This window comes from Bombina bombina, chromosome 5, assembly GCF_027579735.1.
Source record: "Bombina bombina isolate aBomBom1 chromosome 5, aBomBom1.pri, whole genome shotgun sequence".
NCBI lineage: Eukaryota > Metazoa > Chordata > Amphibia > Anura > Bombinatoridae > Bombina > Bombina bombina.
The window spans coordinates 11949642-11973556 of NC_069503.1; the positions used below are offsets into that span (position 1 = coordinate 11949642).

Here is a 23915-nt window from a genome sequence, read left to right on the forward strand (position 1 = left end):
GAAAAGCTATGGGATATAAGAGCGTCTTCTTTCCTGTCTTTTGAGAAAGGACTGCACCAATGGCTAGCTCTGAAGCATTGGTTTCAAGGTAGAATGGTGAGGAAGTATCCGGTTTTGCTAATATTGGTGCTTGGGTAAAGAGTGTCTTAAGTGGGAGAAAAGTCTATGCAGTGATAGGATAACAAATAGAGGAGAAGTTCCTGATAAATCGTTGGTAGAAGTTGGTGAAGCCAATAAACCGTTGGACCATGCGCTTATTTTGTGGTGTTGTCCATTCGAGGATAGCTTCAATCTTTTCGGGATCCATCTCTACCTGTCCAGGCAAACAGATATACCCAAGGAATTCAATAGAGTAGACCTCAAACATACTTTTCTCGAATAAGGGTCCAGTCTGTGGATTCGAAGACATTGTAGGACGATCTTCACGTGCTTTTCATGTTCTGAGAAAAAAATGGTATATAATCCAGATATACTACCGAGAAGGTATTGAGGAGGTCTGTAGAGACATTGATGATGAAAAACTGTAACGTGGCCGGGGCATTGCACAGCCCAAAAGGCATTACGAGACACTCGAAATTACCAAAATGAGAACGGAAGGCAGTCTTCCATTCATGCCCTTCCTTAACACAAATGAGGTTGTAGGCACCACTAAGATCAATCTTTGTGAAGAACCTGGCATCTTTCACTCTGTCCAGTAACTCGGAAATAAGAGGAAGTGAATAGCAATTCTTTATCGTAATGTAGTTGAGAGCGCAATAATCCACACAAGGTCGGAGATACCATCCTTTTTAACTACAAAAAAAAGATACCTGTACCCACTGGTGAAGTTGAAGGGACGTATGAACCTATTGACAAACTTTCCTCGATTTATTCTTTCAAAACCTTGGTGTCAGACTCGGACAGGTTGTAAAGATGACCCCTCAGGCTCGGATAGGTTGTAAAGTGGGGCCCCAGGAAGGTGATCAATGGGGCAGTCATATGTCCTATGAGGTGTTAATATATTGGCTCCTTTCTTTCCAAAGACATCAGTATATTCTTGGTATTTGTTGGGCAGAGAGGTCTTAGTAATGGCAACCAGGAGTACCTTAGGGGTAAGGTTAGGAGGTAGACAATTTGAGGAGCAGTGAAGGGACTTGAATAAAAGCTGTCCCGTAATCCAGTCAATCTGTGGGTTATGTCCCCATAACCAAGTGATACCCAACAGGGAATAAAGGTGAGGGAACAATATCCCAGGTGACAACCTCAGGATGATGAGCTCCGATGCGGAGTACCATTGTATACTATTTCTGAGTAATTGGACCATTTTTCAAAGTACTGCCATCTAGCATATGAAGTAGGGAAGGCTGTTTCTTCTGTCAGATAGTGATGTTAATCTGAGAAGCTAGAGTGGCATCCATAAAACAGCTGCTGGCACCAGAATCGATAATAGCAGAGAGTTGAACAACGTTCTCATCTAACTGCAAGAATACAGAAATGGCAAGATGAGAAGAATTGCAAATTGGCATATTAAGACAGATTGATTGTGCTGGCAACATACCCACCGATGGTTTTATGGGGCAATCTTTTAGGACATGGCAAGCTTAGCGCAGTACAGGCAAAGATGGAGGTTTCTTCTTCTAGCCCTTTCTACAGCTGACAATGGCCCACGAACCGATCCAATCTGCATAGGTTCCACTTGATCTGTAGCCCCAGTAGCTGGAGACATCACTGGAACCTGAGGGGGAAGGTAATCCGAACGTCTAGGCAGCGGTGGCTTAACATTCTGTCTCTCCTGCCTGCTCTCTCAGAAGCGGTGATCCAATTGAGTTACTGAAATGATCAGTTTTTCCAGAGTAGCAAGTATCCCAATCCGTGCAAGTTCATCTTTCAGTTGATCAGAAAGACCAATACGGAACTGGTCAATGAGGGCCATGTCATTTAATGCAGTGTCAGAGGCCTCTTTCCTGAATTCAGTGATATAGTGCTTAACTGGCCTTCTCCCTTGTCTTAGAGATCATAGGGTACTACGGGCAGTGGCTGAACGTAGAGGGTCGTCATAGAGGACATTCATGGCAGTAACAAACGATTCCCAGGTATTAAGTAGTGGATTATTACTGTACAAAAGTTGATGGGCCGATGTTTGAGGAGGGCCAGAAAGCAGTGATATCGTCGTACGCACCTTCATGTAATCGGTTTCAAAGAAAACAGCAATTCCCAGGAAGTGATGAAGGCTCGGTAGTCCTTGCGATTACCAGTGAATTTTTCAGGTAGAGCAATAGCTGGTTCACTAGTCATAACCTCATACATACAAGATGGCGTTGTGGGAGGCGAAGAAGGTAAAGCGGTTACTTTGACTTACTGCAACAGCGATTTGTGACTGACTTGTAATTCCTGAAGGGTTTGAGTCATAACCGCCAGCTGTTGCGAAAGGGAGGCAATGGTCCCTGATGCTCTCGCGGGTTCCATGTATAGGCAGAGTTATTATGTCAAGAAGCAGGGCTACCCTGTGTGCAAGAGCTGAAACCCAGTGGCAGAGAACAGGAAATATGAATAAGTCCAAGGCCAGGTACAGGTAAGGAAAATCCAATAGGCATCGTCAGAAAATAATTAAGGTCAGTTCAGGCAGCAAGTATCAGAAGCGAGGAGTCAGGCCAAGGGTCAAAACCAGGAAACCCAAACAGTGTGGTAAGGAGACAGGAACAGGTATAGGAATAAAACGCATACGGCTAGATTTAGAGTTTGGCATTAGCCTTCAAAAGCAGTGTTAAGGGGTCCTAACGCTGCTTTTTACCGCCCTCTGGTATTTAGAGTCAGGCAGGAAAGGGTCTGACGCTCACTTCCTTACCGCGACTCCAGGCTACTGCAGATCCCCTTACGCCAATTGCGTATCCTCTCTTTTCAATGGGATCTGCCTAACGCTAGTATTTGGAGTCTTGGAAGAAGTGAGCGATAGACCCTCTACCGACAAGACTCCTACCGCCAAAAAAAGTCAGTAGTTAAGAGCTTTATGGGCTAACGCGTGAATATAAAGCTCTTAACTACTGTGCTACAAAGTACACTAACACCCATAAACTACCTATGGTACCCCTAAACCGAGGCCCCCCCCACATTGCCGCCACTATAATAAAAATTATTAACCCCTAATTTGCCGACCGGACACCGCCGCCACCTACGTTATACCTATGAACCCCTAATCTGCTGCCCCTAACATCGCCGACCCCTATATTATATTTTTTAACCCCCTAATCTGCCCCCCCCAATGTCGCCGCTACCTAACTACACTTATTAACCCCTAATCTGCTGACCGGACCTCTGCGCCACTATAATAAATGTATTAACCCCTAAACCGCCACACTCCCACCTCGCAAACACTAGAATAAATAGTATTAACCCCTAATCTGCCCTCCCTAACATCGCCGCCGCCACCTACCTACAATTATTAACCCCTAATCTCCTGCCCGCAACTTCGCCGCTACTATAATAAAGTTATTAACCCCTAAACCTAACTCTAACCCTAACCCTAACACCCCCCTAACATAAATATAATTTAAATTAAACGAAATAATATTCCTAAAATGAAATAAATGAATCCTATTTAAAACTAAATACTTACCTATAAAATAAACCCTATTATAGCTACAATATAACTAATAATTACATTGTAGCTATTTTAGGATTTATATTTATTTTACAGGCAACTTTGTATTTATTTTAACTAGGTACAATAGCTATTAAATAGTTAATAACTATTTAATAGCTACCTAGTTAAAATAACTTCAAAATTACCTGTAAAATAAATCCTAACCTAAGTTACAAATACACCTAACACTACGCTATCATTAAACTAATTAAATAAATTACAACAAACACTAAATTACAAAAAATAAAACATTTTTACAAGAAGTTTAAACTAATTACACCTAATCTAAGCCCCCTAATAAAATAAAAAATCCCCCCAAAATAAAAAAATACCCTACCCTATTCTAAGCTACAAAAGTAATCAGCTCTTTTACCAGCCCTTAAAAGGACTTTTTGCGGGGCATTGCCCCAAAGTAATCAGCTCTTTTACCTGAAAATAAAAATACAATACCCCCCCCCAACATTACAACCCAACACCCACATACCCCTACTCTAACCCACCCAAAACCCCTTAAAAAACCTATCGCTAACCTCCTGAAGATCATCCTACCTTGAGTTGTCTTCACCCAGCCGAGCCGAATTCTTCATCCAAGGTGTGCAGAGGAGGTCCTTCATCCGGTAGAAGTCTTCATCCAAGCGGGGCAAGAAGAGGCCCTTCATCCGGTAGAAGTGTTCATCCAGGCGGTGTCTTCAATCTTCATCCATCCGGAGCGGAGCCATCTTCAATGGAGCCGACGTGGAGCCATCCTCTTCAACCGTGGGTTAGAGTAGGGGTATGTGGGTGGTGGGTTGTAATGTTGGGGGGGTATTGTATTTTTATTTTCAGGTAAAAGAGCTGATTACTTTGGGGCAATGCCCTGCAAAAAGCCCTTTTAAGGGCTGGTAAAAGAGCTTTTGTAGTACTACTTTTGTAGTTTAGAATAGGGTAGGGCATTTTTTTATTTTGGGAGGATTTTTTATTTTATTAGGGGGCTTAGATTAGGTGTAATTAGTTTAAACTTCTTGTAAAAAAAATTATTTTTAGTAATTTAGTGGGGTTTTTTTGTATTATAGAATAGTTTATTTTATTGTATTTTAGTTTAGCTAATTGTAGGTAATTTATTTAATTAATTTAATGATAGTGTAGTGTTAGGTTTAATTGTAACTTAGGTTAGGATTTATTTTACATGTAATTTTGTACTTATTTTAACTAGGTAGCTATTAAATAGTTATTAACTATTTAATAGCTATTGCAGCTAGTTAAAATAAATACAAAGTTGCCTGTAAAATAAATATAAATCCTAAAATAGCTACAATGTAATTATTAATTATATTGTAGCTATATTAGGGTTTATTTTCTAGGTAAGTATTTAGTTTTAAATAGGATTATTTTATTTAATTTTAGGAATATTATTTCGTTTAATTATATTTAACTTAGGGGGGGTGTTAGGGTTAGGTTTAGGGGTTAATAATTTTATTATAGTAGTGGTGACGGTGTGGGCGGGAGATTAGGGGTTAATAATTGTAGGTAGGTGGCGGCGATGTTAGGGAGGGCAGATAAGGGGTTAATACAATTTATTCTAGTGTTTGCGAGGCGGGAGTGCGGCGGTTTAGGGGTTAATACATTTATTATAGTGGCGGCGAGGTCCAGTCGGCAGATTAGGGGTTAATAAGTGTAGGTAAGGTAGCAGCGACGTGGGGGGGGGGCAGATTAGGGGTTAATAAATATAATATAGGGGTCGGCGATGTTAGGGGCAGCAGATTAGGGGTACATAGGGATAATGTAGGTTGCGGCGGTGTCCGGATCGGCAGATTAGGGGTTAATAGTATAATGCAGGGGTCAGGGATAGCGGCAGATTAGGGGTTAATAAGTGTAAGGTTAGGGGTGTTTAGACTCGGGGTACATGTTAGGGTGTTAGGTGCAGACTTAGAAACTGTTTCCCCATAGGAAACAATGGGGCTGCGTTAGGAGCTGAATGCTGCTTTTTTGCAGTTTTTTTTCAGCCCAAACTGACCCATTGTTTCCTATGGGGATATCGTGCACGAGCACGTTTTTCCAGCTTACCACTACCGTAAGCAACGCTGGTATTGAGGGTTGAAGTGGAGCTAAATTAGGCTCAACGCACCCTTTTCTGAGCCTAACGCAGTCGCAGCCACTCAGACAACTCTAAATACCAGCGTTGTTTAAAGGGTGTGCTGGGAAAAAAAAGCAGCGTTAGCTACGAGGGTCTTTACCGACAAAACTCTAAATCTAGGCGTTAGTTACTGCAGGAATACAGGCAGAATAACTCAGTAACAAGTCAGGGCTCAGGCTGGAATTTAAACCCAACAGGGTCCAGGAACGCTCCCGTAGTCCACGCAACAAGGAAGCTTCTAAAACCTGGCAATAAATGGAGTAGCAGAATGGAGAGGCGTATCAGTGAGGTTCTCCCTGCTGATGGAAAACACCTGACAATCTCCTGTGCACACTCATGCATATATATGCACTTTACACTGACTGCCCCTCACATACCCATTACTGTACCCGATTGCCCCTCTCATACCCAGCACTGTACTATGACTTCTCCTCGCATAACCAGCACTTTACCCAACTGCCCCTTGCATACCCAGCACTGTTCCCAACTGCCCCTTGCATACCCAGCACTGTTCCCAACTGCCCCTTGCATACCCAGCACTGTTCCCAACTGCCCCTTACATACTTAACACTATATCCTCTCTCACCATCATGTGCTCCCTTTACCTCTGTACCATGTCTGAGCCTCGTATAACCAGCACTGTACCCAGACTGCCCCTCACTGTGCCCAATTGCCCCTTTACCTCTCTCTCCAGCCCTGACTGTCCTTCACATACTCATCACTTTACCCTGACTTACCCTTTCATACCCAGCATTGTACCCTTACTGCCTCATTTATACCCAGCACTGTACTCTGTCTGCCCCTCGCATACTGTACTTTGACTACCCTTCTCATACCCAGCACTGTACCCCTTCTCCCCCTTTACATACACAACACTCACCATGACTGCCCCTCATATACACAGCACTGTGCCCTAGTTTCCCGTCACATACCCAACACTGCATCCATCTCTGCAGGGTTGGGCACTGGCAAGAAAGCTTCATGGGTACCTGATACTCGTATCCCCCCATGTACTCTTCGACAAGCTTTGACCCATTATCTGGACATCACCACCCCACCAACACCACAGCTGCTTCAGCTACTGAGCACACTCTGTGAGGAACCAGAGGAGGCAAGTCGGCTGGAGACATTAAGCCAGGTAAGTAGATAGCTGGAGAGATATAAGGTGGTTTAGACTGAAACAGACTGCAGAGATAATGAGTTATACGCTGGATAGAGAGTAAGAGGAATATGGGGCACAAGGTACAGGGGACACAGACTGGAGAGAGAGGTACAGGGGGACACAGGCTGGAGAGAGAGGTACAGGGGACACAGGCTGGAGAGAGAGGTACAGGAGACACAGGCTGGAGAGAGAGAGGTACAGGGGACACAGGCTGGAGAGAGAGGTACAGGGGACACAGGCTGGAGAGAGAGGTACAGGGGACACAGGCTGGAGAGAGAGGTACAGGGGACACAGCCTGGAGAGAGAGGTACAGGGGACACAGGCTGGAGAGAGAGAGGTACAGGGGACACAGGCTGGAGAGAGAGAGGTACAGGGGACACAGGCTGGAGAGAGAGAGGTACAGGGGACACGGACTGGAGAGAGAGGTACAGGGGACACAGGCTAGAGAGAGAGGTACAGGGGACACAGGCTGGAGAGAGAGAGGTACAGGGGACACAGACTGGAGAGAGAGGTACAGGGGACACAGGCTGGAGAGAGACGTACAGGGGACACAGACTGGAGAGAGAGGTACAGGGGGACACAGGCTGGAGAGAGAGGTACAGGGGACACAGGCTGGAGAGAGAGGTACAGGAGACACAGGCTGGAGAGAGAGAGAGGTACAGGGGACACAGGCTGGAGAGAGAGGTACAGGGGACACAGGCTGGAGAGAGAGGTACAGGGGACACAGACTGGAGAGAGAGGTACAGGGGACACAGGCTGGAGAGAGAGGTACAGGGGACACAGGCTGGAGAGAGAGGTACAGGGGACACAGGCTGGAGAGAGAGAGGTACAGGGGACACAGGCTGGAGAGAGAGAGGTACAGGGGACACAGGCTGGAGAGAGAGAGGTACAGGGGACACGGACTGGAGAGAGAGGTACAGGGGACACAGACTGGAGAGAGAGGTACAGGGGACACAGGCTGAAGAGAGAGAGGTACAGGGGACACAGACTGGAGAGAGAAAGAGGTACAGGGGGACACAGGCTGGAGAGAGAGAGGTACAGGGGGACACAGACTGGAGAGAGAGAGAGGTACGGGGGGACACAGGCTGGAGAGAGAGAGGTACAGGGGACACAGGCTGGAGAGAGAGGTACAGGGGACACAGGCTTGAGAGAGAGGTACAGGGGACACAGACTGGAGAGAGAGAGGTACAGGGGACACAGGCTTGAGAGGGAGGTACAGGGGACACAGGCTGGAGAGGGAGGTACAGGGGACACAGGCTGGAGAGAGAGGTACAGGGGACACAGACTGGAGAGAGAGGTACAGGGGACACAGACTGGAGAGAGAGGTACAGGGGACACAGACTGGAGAGAGAGGTACAGGGGACACAGACTGGAGAGAGAGAGAGGTACATGGGACACAGACTGGAGAGAGAGAGAGGTACAGGGGACACAGACTGGAGAGAGAGGTACAGGGGACACAGACTGGAGAGAGAGGTACAGGGGACACAGACTGGAGAGAGAGGTACAGGGGACACAGACTGGAGAGAGAGGTACAGGAAACACAGACTGGAGAGAGAGAGGTACAGGGGACACAGACTGGAGAGAGAGGTACAGGGGACACAGGCTGGAGAGAGAGGTACAGGGTACACAGGCTGGAGAGGGAGGTACAGGGGACACAGACTGGAGAGAGAGGTACAGGGGACACAGACTGGAGAGAGAGGTACAGGGGACACAGACTGGAGAGAGAGGTACAGGGGACACAGGCTTGAGAGAGAGGTACAGGGGACACAGGCTGGAGAGAGGTACAGGGGACACAGACTGGAGAGAGAGGTACAGGGGACACAGGCTTGAGAGAGAGGTACAGGGGACACAGGCTGGAGAGAGAGGTACAGGGGACACAGACTGGAGAGAGGTACAGGGGACACAGACTGGAGAGAGAGGTACAGGGGACACAGACTGGAGAGAGAGGTACAGGGGACACAGACTGGAGAGAGGTGCAGGGGACACAGACTGGAGAGAGAGGTACAGGGGACACAGGCTGGAGAGAGAGGTACAGGGGACACAGACTGGAGAGAGAGGTACAGGGGACACAGGCTTGAGAGGGAGGTACAGGGGACACAGGCTGGAGAGAGGGAGGTACAGGGGACACAGGCTGGAGAGAGAGGTACAGGGGACACAGGCTGGAGAGAGAGGTACAGGGGACACAGACTGGAGAGAGAGGTACAGGGGACACAGACTGGAGAGAGAGGTACAGGGGACACAGACTGGAGAGAGAGGTACAGGGGACACAGACTGGAGAGAGAGGTACAGGGGACACAGGCTGGAGAGAGAGGTACAGGGTACACAGACTGGAGAGAGAGAGAGAGGTACAGGGGACACAGGCTGGAGAGAGAGGTAAAGGGGACACAGGCTGGAGAGAGAGAGGTACAGGGGACACAGACTGGAGAGAGGTACAGGGGACACAGACTGGAGAGAGAGAGGTACAGGGGACACAGACTGGAGAGGGAGGTACAGGGGACACAGGCTGGAGAGAGAGGCACAGGGGACACAGGCTGGAGAGAGAGGTACAGGAGACACAGACTGGAGAGAGAGGTACAGGGGACACAGACTGGAGAGAGAGAGGTACAGGGGACACAGGCTGGATAGAGAGGTACAGGGGACACAGGCTGGAGAGAGAGGTACAGGGGACACAGGCTGGAGAGAGAGGTACAGGGGACACAGGCTGGAGAGAGAGGTACAGGGGACACAGGCTGGAGAGAGAGGTACAGGGGACACAGGCTGGAGAGAGAGGTACAGGGGACACAGACTGGAGAGAGAGGTACAGGGGACACAGGCTGGAGAGAGAGGTACAGGGGACACAGGCTGGAGAGAGAGAGGTACAGGGGACACAGACTGGAGAGAGAGGTACAGGGGACACAGACTGGAGAGAGAGGTACAGGGGACACAGACTGGAGAGAGAGGTACAGGGGACACAGGCTGGAGTGAGAGAGGTACAGGGGACACAGGCTGGAGAGAGAGGTACAGGGGACACAGGCTGGAGAGAGAGGTACAGGGGACACAGACTGGAGAGAGAGGTACAGGGGACACAGGCTGGAGAGAGACGTACAGGGGACACAGACTGGAGTGAGAGAGGTACAGGGGACACAGGCTGGAGAGAGAGGTACAGGGGACACAGACTGGAGAGAGGTACAGGGGACACAGGCTGGAGTGAGAGAGGTACAGGGGACACAGGCTGGAGAGAGAGGTACAGGGGACACAGACTGGAGAGAGGTACAGGGGACACAGACTGGAGTGAGAGAGGTACAGGGGACACAGGCTGGAGAGAGAGGTACAGGGGACACAGGCTGGAGTGAGAGAGGTACAGGGGACACAGACTGGAGAGAGGTACAGGGGACACAGACTGGAGAGAGAGGTACAGGGGACACAGGCTGGAGAGAGAGGTACAGGGGACACAGACTGGAGAGGGAGGTACAGGGGACACAGGCTGGAGAGAGAGGCACAGGGGACACAGGCTGGAGAGAGAGATACAGGAGACACAGACTGGAGAGAGAGGTACAGGGGACACAGACTGGAGAGAGAGAGGTACAGGGGACACAGGCTGGATAGAGAGGTACAGGGGACACAGGCTGGAGAGAGAGGTACAGGGGACACAGGCTGGAGAGAGAGGTACAGTGGACACAGGCTGGAGAGAGAGGTACAGGGGACACAGACTGGAGAGAGAGGTACAGGGGACACAGGCTGGAGAGAGAGGTACAGGGGACACAGACTGGAGAGAGAGGTACAGGGGACACAGGCTGGAGAGAGACGTACAGGGGACACAGACTGGAGTGAGAGAGGTACAGGGGACACAGGCTGGAGAGAGAGGTACAGGGGACACAGACTGGAGAGAGGTACAGGGGACACAGGCTGGAGTGAGAGAGGTACAGGGGACACAGGCTGGAGAGAGAGGTACAGGGGACACAGACTGGAGAGAGGTACAGGGGACACAGACTGGAGTGAGAGAGGTACAGGGGACACAGGCTGGAGAGAGAGGTACAGGGGACACAGACTGGAGAGAGAGGTACAGGGGACACAGACTGGAGAGAGAGGTACAGGGGGACACAGGCTGGAGTGAGAGAGGTACAGGGGACACAGACTGGAGAGAGGTACAGGGGACACAGACTGGAGAGAGAGGTACAGGGGACACAGGCTGGAGAGAGAGGTACAGGGGACACAGACTGGAGAGGGAGGTACAGGGGACACAGGCTGGAGAGAGAGGCACAGGGGACACAGGCTGGAGAGAGAGATACAGGAGACACAGACTGGAGAGAGAGGTACAGGGGACACAGACTGGAGAGAGAGAGGTACAGGGGACACAGGCTGGATAGAGAGGTACAGGGGACACAGGCTGGAGAGAGAGGTACAGGGGACACAGGCTGGAGAGAGAGGTACAGTGGACACAGGCTGGAGAGAGAGGTACAGGGGACACAGACTGGAGAGAGAGGTACAGGGGACACAGGCTGGAGAGAGAGGTACAGGGGACACAGACTGGAGAGAGAGGTACAGGGGACACAGGCTGGAGAGAGAGAGGTACAGGGGACACAGGCTGGAGAGAGAGGTACAGGGGACACAGGCTAGAGAGAGAGGTACAGGGGACACAGGCTGGAGAGAGAGAGGTACAGGGGACACAGACTGGAGAGAGAGGTACAGGGGACACAGACTGGAGAGAGAGGTACAGGGGACACAGGCTGGAGTGAGAGAGGTACAGGGGACACAGGCTGGAGAGAGAGGTACAGGGGACACAGGCTGGAGAGAGAGGTACAGGGGACACAGACTGGAGAGAGAGGTACAGGGGACACAGGCTGGAGAGAGACGTACAGGGGACACAGACTGGAGAGAGAGGTACAGGGGACACAGGCTGGAGAGAGAGGTACAGGGGACACAGACTGGAGAGAGAGGTACAGGGGACACAGGCTGGAGAGAGAGGTACAGGGGACACAGGCTGGAGAGAGAGGTACAGGAGACACAGACTGGAGAGAGAGGTACAGGGGACACAGACTGGAGAGAGAGAGGTACAGGGGACACAGGTCTGGAGAGAGAGGTACAGGGGACACAGGTCTGGAGAGGGAGGTACAGGGGACACAGGCTGGAGAGAGAGGTACAGGGGACACAGGCTGGAGAGAGAGGTACAGGGGACACAGGCTGGAGAGAGAGGTACAGGGGACACAGGCTGGAGAGAGAGGTACAGGGGACACAGGCTTGAGAGAGAAGTACAGGGGACATCGCCTCATGTACCTTATGTCCTCACCTCCTCAAATGTCCAATCTCACCACCTCACATATCCCATCTTCTCCTCACCACCCACTTCCTGTCCTCTCACAAAACAAAATGCCCCTTCTGCTCCCCATCACATATGTTCTTCCTTGTCATCTCCAGACATGATGTTACCGCTTCACCTGTCTCATATTCCACACTTTACATTTCCCATTTTCTCAGCAATATATTGATATTCTTTCCTCTTCACTTTCTCCTTCCCCTCTGAGGAGGCCTCGCTTGTTCCTATTGTGTTTCCCTCCCTGTGCACTTCCTCACGTTTCCTTCACTCTCACGGCAGGATGCCCGCCTGTATGAGGAATGGAAGTGGTTCCGCTGCCCCAATCTGGTTGAGGTTCTTGAGGAGTTCCCATCTATTTCTCTTCCTAGCTCCCTGCTCCTTACTCAGCTCCCCCTCCTGCAGCCCCGATACTATTCCATCAGCTCCTCCACGGACGCTTTTCCTGAGGAAATCCATCTTACCGTGGCTGTTGTGTCCTATCACACGCAGGGTGTGTATTAAAATGAGGCATTTAAGGGATCGCATCATCAGTTAATAGTACAAAATAATGACCAATGTATGTATGTGGGGGTACAGTTACATGTCCCATAAGGAAATGCTCCCCAAATACTAAATGTATTTTTTACTTAACTCGAAAATAAATTGAAATTGTTAATGAAGAATAAAATGCTTAGGGTATAAAGTATAGATTTTTTTGATGGTGTAGGGATCAGGTTAAAGGGAGACTGAACTCCAATTTTTTCTTTCGTGATTCAGATTGAGCATGAACATTTAAGCAACTTTCTAATTTACTCTATTATCAAATTTTCTTCATTCTCTTGGTATCTCTATTTGAAATGCAATGTAAGTTTAAATGCCGACCCATTTTTGGTGAACAACCTGGGTTGTCCTTGCTGATTGGTGGATAAATTCATCCACCAATAAAAGTGTTGTCCAGAGTCCTGAACCATAAAAAAGCTTAGATGCCTTCTTTTTCAAATAAAGATAGCAAGAGAACGAAGAAAAATTGATAATAGGAGTAAATTAGAAAGTTACTTAAAATTGCTGCTCTATCTGAATCACGAGAAGATAAAATGTGGGTTCAGTGTCCGTTTAAGGCTAGGGGTTGTATATAGGTTAGTTCTGTGTTTATGTTTAGGGCTATTCTCAAGGATAGGAATTGGTGTAGGGAAAGGGTTAGGGATTCCAGATTTGTGTCTGGATTAGCTTTTTGGGATTGCGGTATTTATAGGTTTAAGGAAAGTGTTAAGTTTAGAGTTTGGGGTTATGTTGAGAGATATTGTTAGGCTTTGCGGTTTTAATTTTGGATAGGGTTAGTTAGTGAATTGGTAGTATAGCTAGGGTTAGTGAGTAAATTGGTAGTATGGCTAGGGTTAGTGAGTGAATCGGTAGTATAGCTAGGGTTAGTGAGTGAATTGGTAGTATAGCTAGGGTTAGTGAGTGAATTGGTAGTATAGCTAGGGTTAGTTAGTGAATTGGTAGTATAGCTAGGGTTAGTGAGTGAATTGGTAGTATGGCTAGGGTTAGTGAGTGAATTGGTAGTATGGCTAGGGTTAGTGAGTGAATTGGTAGTATAAGCTAGGGTTAGTAAGTTAATTGGTAGTATAGCTAGGGTTAGTGAGTGAATTGGTAGTATGGCTAGAGTTAGTGAGTGAATTGGTAGTATGGCTAGGGTTAGTGAGTGAATTGGTAGTATGGCTAGGGTTAGTGAGTGAATTGGTAGTATAGCTAGGGTTAGTGAGTGAATTGGTAGTATGGCTAGGGTTAGTGAGTGAATTGGTAGTATGGCTAGAGTTAGTGAGTGAATTGGTAGTATGGCTAGGGTTAGTGAGTGAATTGGTAGTATGATTAGGGTTAGAGAGCGAATTGGTAGTATGGCTAGGGTTAGTAAGTTAATTGGTAGTATAGCTAGGGTTAGTGAGTGAATTGGTAGTATGGCTAGAGTTAGTGAGTGAATTGGTAGTATGGCTAGGGTTAGTGAGTGAATTGGTAGTATGGCTAGGGTTAGTGAGTGAATTGGTAGTATAGCTAGGGTTAGTGAGTGAATTGGTAGTATGGCTAGGGTTAGTGAGTGAATTGGTAGTATGGCTAAGGTTAGTGAGTGAATTGGTAGTATGGCTAGGGTTAGTGAGTGAATTGGTAGTATGGCTAGGGTTAGTGAGTGAATTGGTAGTATGGCTAGGGTTAGTGAGTGAATTGGTAGTATGGCTAGGGTTAGTGAGTGAATTGGTAGTATGATTAGGGTTAGAGAGCGAATTGGTAGTATGGCTAGGGTTCGTGAGTGAATTGGTAGTATGGCTAGAGTTAGTGAGTGAATTGGTAGTATGGCTAGGGTTAGTGAGTGAATTGGTAGTATGGCTAGGGTTAGTGAGTGAATTGGTAGTATAGCTAGAGTTAGTGAGTGAATTGGTAGTATGGCTAGGGTTAGTGAGTGAATTGGTAGTATGGCTAGGGTTAGTGAGTGAATTGGTAGTATAGCTAGGGTTAGTGAGTGAATTGGTAGTATGGCTAGGGTTAGTGAGTGAATTGGTAGTATGGCTAGGGTTAGTGAGTGAATTGGTAGTATAGCTAGGGTTAGTGAGTGAAATGGTAGTATGGCTAGGGTTAGTGAGTGAATTGGTAGTATGGCTAGGGTTAGTGAGTGAATTGGTAGTATGGCTAGGGTTAGTGAGTGAATTGGTAGTATGGCTAGGGTTAGTGAGTGAATTGGTAGTATGATTAGGGTTAGAGAGCGAATTGGTAGTATGGCTAGGGTTCGTGAGTGAATTGGTAGTATGGCTAGGGTAACTGAGTGAATTGGTAGTATGATTAGGGTTAGTGAGTGAATTGGTAGTATGGCTAGGGTTAGTGAGTGAATTGGTAGTATGGCTAGGGTTAGTGAGTGAATTGGTAGTATGGCTAGGGTAACTGAGTGAATTGGTAGTATGATTAGGGTTAGTGAGTGAATTGGTAGTATGGCTAGGGTTAGTGAGTGAATTGGTAGTATGGCTAGGGTTAGTGAGTGAATTGGTAGTATGGCTAGGGTTAGTGAGTGAATTGGTAGTATGGCTAGGGTTAGTAAGTTAATTGGTAGTATAGCTAGGGTTAGTGAGTGAATTGGTAGTATGGCTAGAGTTAGTGAGTGAATTGGTAGTATGGCTAGGGTTAGTGAGTGAATTGGTAGTATGGCTAGGGTTAGTGAGTGAATTGGTAGTATGACTAGGGTTAGTGAGTGAATTGGTAGTATGGCTAGGGTTAGTGAGTGAATTGGTAGTATAGCTAGGGTTAGTGAGTGAAATGGTAGTATGGCTAGGGTTAGTGAGTGAATTGGTAGTATGGCTAGGGTTAGTGAGTGAATTGGTAGTATGGCTAGGGTTAGTGAGTGAATTGGTAGTATGGCTAGGGTTAGTGAGTGAATTGGTAGTATGGCTAGGGTTAGTGAGTGAATTGGTAGTATGGCTAGGGTTAGTGAGTGAATTGGTAGTATGATTAGGGTTAGAGAGCGAATTGGTAGTATGGCTAGGGTTCGTGAGTGAATTGGTAGTATGGCTAGGGTAACTGAGTGAATTGGTAGTATGGCTAGGGTAACTGAGTGAATTTGTAGTATGATTAGGTTTAGTGAGTGAATTGGTAGTATGGCTAGGGTTAGTGAGTGAATTGGTAATATGGCTAGGGTTAGTGAGTGAATTGGTAGTATGGCTAGGGTTAGTGAGTGAATTGGTAGTATGGCTAGGGTTAGTAAGTTAATTGGTAGTATAGCTAGGGTTAGTGAGTGAATTGGTAGTATGGCTAGAGTTAGTGAGTGAATTGGTAGTATGGCTAGGGTTAGTGAGTGAATTGGTAGTATGGCTTGGGTTAGCGAGTGAATTGGTAGTATGGCTAGGGTTAGTGAGTGAATTGGTAGTATGATTAGGGTTAGAGAGCGAATTGGTAGTATGGCTAGGGTTCGTGAGTGAATTGGTAGTAGGGCTAGGGTTAGTGAGTGACTTGCTTGTATGGGTAGAGTTAGTGAGTGAATTGGTAGTATGGCTAGGGTAACTGAGTGAATTGGTAGTATGATTAGGGTTAGTGAGCGAATTGGTAGTATGGCTAGGGTAACTGAGTGAATTGGTAGTATGGCTAGGGTTAGTGAGTGAATTGGTAGTATGGCTAGGGTTAGTGAGTGAATTGGTAGTATGGCTAGGGTTAGTGAGTGAATTGGTAGTATGGCTAGGGTTAGTGAGTGAATTGGTAGTATGATTAGGGTTAGAGAGCGAATTGGTAGTATGGCTAGGGTTCGTGAGTGAATTGGTAGTATGGCTAGGGTTAGTGAGTGAATTGGTAGTATGGCTAGGGTTAGTGAGTGAATTGGTAGTATGGCTAGGGTTAGTGGGTGAATTGGTAGTATGGCTAGGGTTAGTGAGTGAATTGGTAGTATGATTAGGGTTAGAGAGCGAATTGGTAGTATGGCTAGGGTTTGTGAGTGAATTGGTAGTAGGGCTAGGGTTAGTGAGTGACTTGCTTGTATGGGTAGAGTTAGTGAGTGAATTGGTAGTATGGCTAGGGTAACTGAGTGAATTGGTAGTATGATTAGGGTTAGTGAGCGAATTGGTAGTATGGCTAGGGTAACTGAGTGAATTGGTAGCATGATTAGGGTTAGTGAGTGAATTGGTAGTATGGCTAGGGTTAGTGAGTGAATTGGTAGTATGGCTAGGGTTAGTGAGTGAATTGGTAGTATGGCTAGGGTTAGTGAGTGAATTGGTAGTATGGCTAGGTTTAGTGAGTGAATTGGTAGTATGATTAGGGTTAGAGAGCGAATTGGTAGTATGGCTAGGGTTTGTGAGTGAATTGGTAGTAGGGCTAGGGTTAGTGAGTGACTTGCTTGTATGGGTAGAGTTAGTGAGTGAATTGGTAGTATGGCTAGGGTAACTGAGTGAATTGGTAGTATGATTAGGGTTAGTGAGCGAATTGGTAGTATGGCTAGGGTAACTGAGTGAATTGGTAGTATGGCTAGGGTTAGTGAGTGAATTGGTAGTATGGCTAGGGTTACTGAGTGAATTGGTAGTATGATTAGGGTTAGAGAGTGAATTGGTAGTATGGCTAGGGTTCGTGAGTGAATTGGTAGTAGGGCTAGGGTTAGTGAGTGACTTGCTTGTATGGGTAGAGTTAGTGAGTGAATTGGTAGTATGATTAGGGTTAGAGAGCGAATTGGTAGTATGGCTAGGGTTCGTGAGTGAATTGGTAGTATGGCTAGAGTTAGTGAGTGAATTGGTAGTATGGCTAGGGTTAGTGAGTGAATTGGTAGTATGGCTAGGGTTAGTGAGTGAATTGGTAGTATAGCTAGAGTTAGTGAGTGAATTGGTAGTATGGCTAGGGTTAGTGAGTGAATTGGTAGTATGGCTAGGGTTAGTGAGTGAATTGGTAGTATAGCTAGGGTTAGTGAGTGAATTGGTAGTATGGCTAGGGTTAGTGAGTGAATTGGTAGTATGGCTAGGGTTAGTGAGTGAATTGGTAGTATGGCTAGGGTTAGTGAGTGAATTGGTAGTATAGCTAGGGTTAGTGAGTGAAATGGTAGTATGGCTAGGGTTAGTGAGTGAATTGGTAGTATGGCTAGGGTTAGTGAGTGAATTGGTAGTATGGCTAGGGTTAGTGAGTGAATTGGTAGTATGGCTAGGGTTAGTGAGTGAATTGGTAGTATGATTAGGGTTAGAGAGCGAATTGGTAGTATGGCTAGGGTTGGTGAGTGAATTGGTAGTATGGCTAGGGTAACTGAGTGAATTGGTAGTATGATTAGGGTTAGTGAGTGAATTGGTAGTATGGCTAGCGTTAGTGAGTGAATTGGTAGTATGGCTAGGGTTAGTGAGTGAATTGGTAGTATGGCTAGGGTAACTGAGTGAATTGGTAGTATGATTAGGGTTAGTGAGTGAATTGGTAGTATGGCTAGGGTTAGTGAGTGAATTGGTAGTATGGCTAGGGTTAGTGAGTTAATTGGTAGTATGGCTAGGGTTAGTGAGTGAATTGGTAGTATGGCTAGGGTTAGTAAGTTAATTGGTAGTATAGCTAGGGTTAGTGAGTGAATTGGTAGTATGGCTAGAGTTAGTGAGTGAATTGGTAGTATGGCTAGGGTTAGTGAGTGAATTGGTAGTATGGCTAGGGTTAGTGAGTGAATTGGTAGTATGACTAGGGTTAGTGAGTGAATTGGTAGTATGGCTAGGGTTAGTGAGTGAATTGGTAGTATAGCTAGGGTTAGTGAGTGAAATGGTAGTATGGCTAGGGTTAGTGAGTGAATTGGTAGTATGGCTAGGGTTAGTGAGTGAATTGGTAGTATGGCTAGGGTTAGTGAGTGAATTGGTAGTATGGCTAGGGTTAGTGAGTGAATTGGTAGTATGGCTAGGGTTAGTGAGTGAATTGGTAGTATGGCTAGGGTTAGTGAGTGAATTGGTAGTATGATTAGGGTTAGAGAGCGAATTGGTAGTATGGCTAGGGTTCGTGAGTGAATTGGTAGTATGGCTAGTGTAACTGAGTGAATTGGTAGTATGGCTAGGGTAACTGAGTGAATTTGTAGTATGATTAGGTTTAGTGAGTGAATTGGTAGTATGGCTAGGGTTAGTGAGTGAATTGGTAGTATGGCTAGGGTTAGTGAGTGAATTGGTAGTATGGCTAGGGTTAGTGAGTGAATTGGTAGTATGGCTAGGGTTAGTGAGTGAATTGGTAGTATGGCTAGGGTTAGTAAGTTAATTGGTAGTATAGCTAGGGTTAGTGAGTGAATTGGTAGTATGGCTAGAGTTAGTGAGTGAATTGGTAGTATGGCTAGGGTTAGTGAGTGAATTGGTAGTATGGCTAGGGTTAGTGAGTGAATTGGTAGTATGATTAGGGTTAGAGAGCGAATTGGTAGTATGGCTAGGGTTCGTGAGTGAATTGGTAGTAGGGCTAGGGTTAGTGAGTGACTTGCTTGTATGGGTAGAGTTAGTGAGTGAATTGGTAGTATGGCTAGGGTAACTGAGTGAATTGGTAGTATGATTAGGGTTAGTGAGCGAATTGGTAGTATGGCTAGGGTAACTGAGTGAATTGGTAGTATGGCTAGGGTTAGTGAGTGAATTGGTAGTATGGCTAGGGTTAGTGAGTGAATTGGTAGTATGGCTAGGGTTAGTGAGTGAATTGGTAGTATGATTAGGGTTAGAGAGCGAATTGGTAGTATGGCTAGGGTTCGTGAGTGAATTGGTAGTATGGCTAGGGTTAGTGAGTGAATTGGTAGTATGGCTAGGGTTAGTGAGTGAATTGGTAGTATGGCTAGGGTTAGTGAGTGAATTGGTAGTATGGCTAGGGTTAGTGAGTGAATTGGTAGTATGATTAGGGTTAGAGAGCGAATTGGTAGTATGGCTAGGGTTTGTGAGTGAATTGGTAGTAGGGCTAGGGTTAGTGAGTGACTTGCTTGTATGGGTAGAGTTAGTGAGTGAATTGGTAGTATGGCTAGGATAACTGAGTGAATTGGTAGTATGATTAGGGTTAGTGAGCGAATTGGTAGTATGGCTAGGGTAACTGAGTGAATTGGTAGTATGATTAGGGTTAGTGAGTGAATTGGTAGTATGGCTAGGGTTAGTGAGTGAATTGGTAGTATGGCTAGGGTTAGTGAGTGAATTGGTAGTATGGCTAGGGTTACTGAGTGAATTGGTAGTATGATTAGGGTTAGAGAGCGAATTGGTAGTATGGCTAGGGTTCGTGAGTGAATTGGTAGTAGGGCTAGGGTTAGTGAGTGACTTGCTTGTATGGGTAGAGTTAGTGAGTGAATTGGTAGTATGGCTAGGGTAACTGAGTGAATTGGTAGTATGATTAGGGTTAGTGAGCGAATTGGTAGTATGGCTAGGGTAACTGAGTGAATTGGTAGTATGGCTAGGGTAACTGAGTGAATTGGTAGTATGATTAGGGTTAGTGAGCGAATTGGTAGTATGATTAGGGTTAGTAAGTGAATTGGTAGTATGATTAGGGTTAGTGAGTGAATTGGTAGTATGATTAGGGTTAGTGAGTGAATTGGTAGTATGGCTAGGGTTAGTGAGTGAATTGGTAGTATGATTAGGGTTAGTGAGTGAATTGGTAGTATGGCTAGGGTTTGTGAGTGAATTGGTAGTATGGCTAGGGTTTGTGAGTGAGTTGGTAGCATGATTAGGGTTAAAGGGACAGTCTAGTATAAATTAAACTTTCATTATTCAGATAGGACTTTTAATTTTAATAAACTTTCCAATTTACTTTTATCATCAAATTTGCTTTTTTCTCTTGGTTTTCTTAGTTTAACCCCTTAATGACAACTGACGTACCAGGTACGTCATGCAAAAACTAACAGTTAATGACAATAGACGTACCTGGTACGTCAGTTGTCTAACAGAGTGCTGGAAGTGATTGTGATCGCTTCCAGCAGCTCTGAGGGTATTGCAGTGATGCCTCGATATGGAGGCATCCTGCAATACCCCTTTACAAGCCTCCGATGCAGAGAGAGCCACTCTGTGGCCCTCTCTGCACCGGTAGTGATGGTGCCGATGGTGCCTTTGTCCGGTGGGAGGAGGGAGCGTGTGCGCGCACGTGCACGATGCGCGCGCACGTGCACGGGTACGCGTGTGCACGTGCGCGCATTAGCCACACTGACACCAATGAAGGAAGGGGGAAAAAAAGTTTAAAAAAAAAAGTTTTTTTTTTTTTTTACATATAAAAGGATCTGGGAGGGGGAAGGGGTGGGGGTATTGTGGGGGGGGCTGCTACACTACAGAAATAATTAAATATACAAATAAAAGTTATAAATAAAATTTAAATAGTTTGGTTTGTGGGGCCAAACTGGGTACTGGCAGACAGCTGCCAGTACCCAAGATGGCGGTAATTAGGTAGGGGAGAGGGTTAGAGAGCTGGAGGGGGGGATCAGGGAGGTTGGTGCTAAGGCAGGGGTCCATCACAACTAAAATATTTTATAATTTTTATTTAAAAAAAAAAACAAAAAACTTTTATTTAGTACTGGCAGACTTTCTGCCAGTACTTAAGATGGCGGTAACAATTGTGGGGTGGGGGAGGGAAGAGAGCTGTTTGGGAGGGATCAGGGGGTGGGATGTGTCAGGTGGGAGGCTGATCTCTAAAATTAACCCTGCAAGCTCCCTACAAGCTACCTAATTTAACCCCTTCACTGCTGGGCATAATTCACGTGTGGTGCGCAGCAGCATTTAGCGGCCTTCTAATTACCAAACAGCAACGCCAAAGCCATATAAGTCTGCTATTTCTGAACAAAGGGGATCCCAGAGAAGCTTTTACAACAATTTCTGCCATAATTGCACAAGCTGTTTGTAAATAATTTCAGTGAGAAACCTAAAATTGTGAAAAATGTAAAGTTTTTTTTTTTATTTGCTCGCATTTGGCGGTGAAATGGTGGCATAAAATATACCAAAATGGGCCAAGATCAATACTTGGGGTTGTCTACTACACTACACTAAAGCTAAAATTAACCCTACAAGCTCCCTAATTAACCCCTGCACTGCTGGGCATAAAACATGTGTGGTGCGCAGCGGCATTTAGCGGCCTTCTAATTACCAAAAAGCAACCCCAAAGCCATATATGTCTGCTATTTCTGAAAAAGGGGATCCCAGAGAAGCATTTACAACCATTTGTGCCATAATTGCAGAAGCTGTTTGTAAATAATTTCAGTGGGAAACCTAAAGTTTGTGACAAAATTTGTGAAAAAGTTAACTTTTTTTTTTTTTTATCGCATTTGGCGGTGAAATGGTGGCATGAAATATACCAAAATGGGCCTAGATCAATACTTTGGGATGTCTTCTAAAACAAAATATATACATGTCAATGGCTATTCAGGTATTCCTGACAGATATCAGGGTTCCAAAGTAACTAGCGCTAATTTTGAAAAAAAGTGGTTTGGAAATAGCAAAGTGCTACTTGTATTTATTGCCCCATAAATTGCAAAAAAAGCAAAGAACATGTAAACATTGGGTATTTCTAAACTCAGGACAAAATTTATAAACTATTTAGCATGGGTGTTTTTTGGTGATTGTAGATGTGTAACAGATTTTGGGGGTCAAAGTTAGAAAAACTTTTTTATTTTTCACAGTAAATTATATCTTTATAAAGTCCATTTAATGGCGAGAAAAACGGTATAGAATATGTGTGGGTACATTAAATGAGTAAGAGGAAAATTACAGCTAAACACAAACACTGCAGAAATGTAAAAATAGCCATTGTCATTAAGGGTAAGAAAATTGAAAAATGGTCTGGTCATTAAGGGGTTAAACTAAACCTAGGTAGGCTCATATGCTAATTTCTAAGCCCTTGAGGGCTGCCTCTTATCACAGGCTTTTTAAATCTCTTTTCAACACAAAGAGACAGAAAGTACATGTGGGCTATATAGATAACACTGTGTTCAGGCACAGGGGTTATTTAAGATTTAGCACAATACAATGTTAAATTTAAGACAATAGATAATAAACAGTCACAGTCATGTGATCAGGGGGCTGGAAGAAGGTTCCTAGATACAAGGTAATCACAGAGGTAAAAAGTACATTAATATAACTGTGTTGGTTATGCAAAACTGGGGAATGGGTAATGAAGAGATTATCTATCTTTTAAAACAATAACAATTCTATGGTTGACTGTCCCTTTAAAGAGCAAATTGGTAGTATGGCTAGGGTTCGTGAGTGAATTTGTAGTATGGCTAGGGTAAGTGAGCAAATTGGTACTATGGCTAGGGTTAGTAAGTGAATTGGTAGTGTGGCTAGGGTTAGTGAGTGGATTGGTAGTATGGCTAAGTTTTGTGAGTGAATTGGTAGTATGGCTAGGGTGAGTGAATTGGTAGTATGGCTAGGGTTAGTGAGCAAATTGGTAGCATGGCTAGGGTTAGTAAGTAAATTTATAGTATGGCTAGGGTTAGTGAGTGAATTGGTAGTATTTATAGAGTTAGTGAGTGAATTGGTAGTATGGCTAGGGTTTGTGAGTGAATTGCTAGTATAGCTGGGGTTAGTTATTGAATTGCTATTATGGCTAAGGTTAGTGAGTGAATTGGTAGTATGGATAGGGTTAATGAGTGGATTGGTAGTAGGGCTAGGGTTAGTGAGTGAATTGATAGTATGGCTAGGGTTAGTAAGCGAATTGGTAGTATGGCTAGGGTTAGTGAATTAATTTGTAGTATGACTAGAGTTACTGAGTGAATTGGTAGAATTTCTAGGGTTAGTGAGTGAATTGGTAGTATGGCTAGGGTTTGTGAGGGAATTGCTAGGGTTAGTTAGTGAATTGCTATTATGGCTAAGGTTAGTGAGTGAATTGGTAGTATGGCTAGGGTTAATGAGTGGATTGGTAGTAGGGTTAGTGAGTGAATTGCTTGTATGGGTAGGGCTAGTGAGTGAATTGGTAGCATGGCTAGGGGTAGTGAGTTAATTGGTAGTATGGCTAGGGTTAGTGAGCAAATTGGTAGTATGGCTAGGGTTAGTAAGTGAATTGGTAGTATGGCTAAGGTTAGTGAGTGGATTGGTAGTATTTATAGAGTTAGTGAGTGGATCGGTAGTATGGCTAGGGTTTGTGAGTGAATTGCTAGTATAGCTAGGGTTAGTGAGTGAATTGATATTATGGCTAAGGTTAGTGAGTGAATTGGTAGTAGGGCTAGGGTTAGTGAGTGAATTGGTAGTAGGGCTAGGGTTAGTGAGTGACTTGCTTGTATGGGTAGAGTTAGTGAGTGAATTGGCAGTATGGCTAGAGTTAGTCAATGAATTGGTAGTATGGCTAGGGTTAGTGA

The 23915-nt window shown here is 45.5% G+C and overlaps 1 protein-coding gene across 3 annotated transcripts in view; it reads left to right on the forward strand.

Moving 5' to 3' along the window:
* The window catches only part of NOS3 (nitric oxide synthase 3), a 720543-nt gene that overhangs the window by 587165 nt on the left and 109463 nt on the right, over window positions 1–23915 (forward strand). For all 3 annotated transcript variants that reach the window (XR_008402467.1, XM_053713262.1, XM_053713263.1), the window contains 2 exons: window positions 6689–6870; window positions 12467–12677. Coding sequence is in view for 2 of the 3 variants with exons in the window: in XM_053713262.1 (XP_053569237.1) it covers window positions 6689–6870; window positions 12467–12677 (393 nt within the window). In the remaining variant the exon portion in view is untranslated. The remainder of the gene's footprint in view (window positions 1–6688; window positions 6871–12466; window positions 12678–23915) is intronic.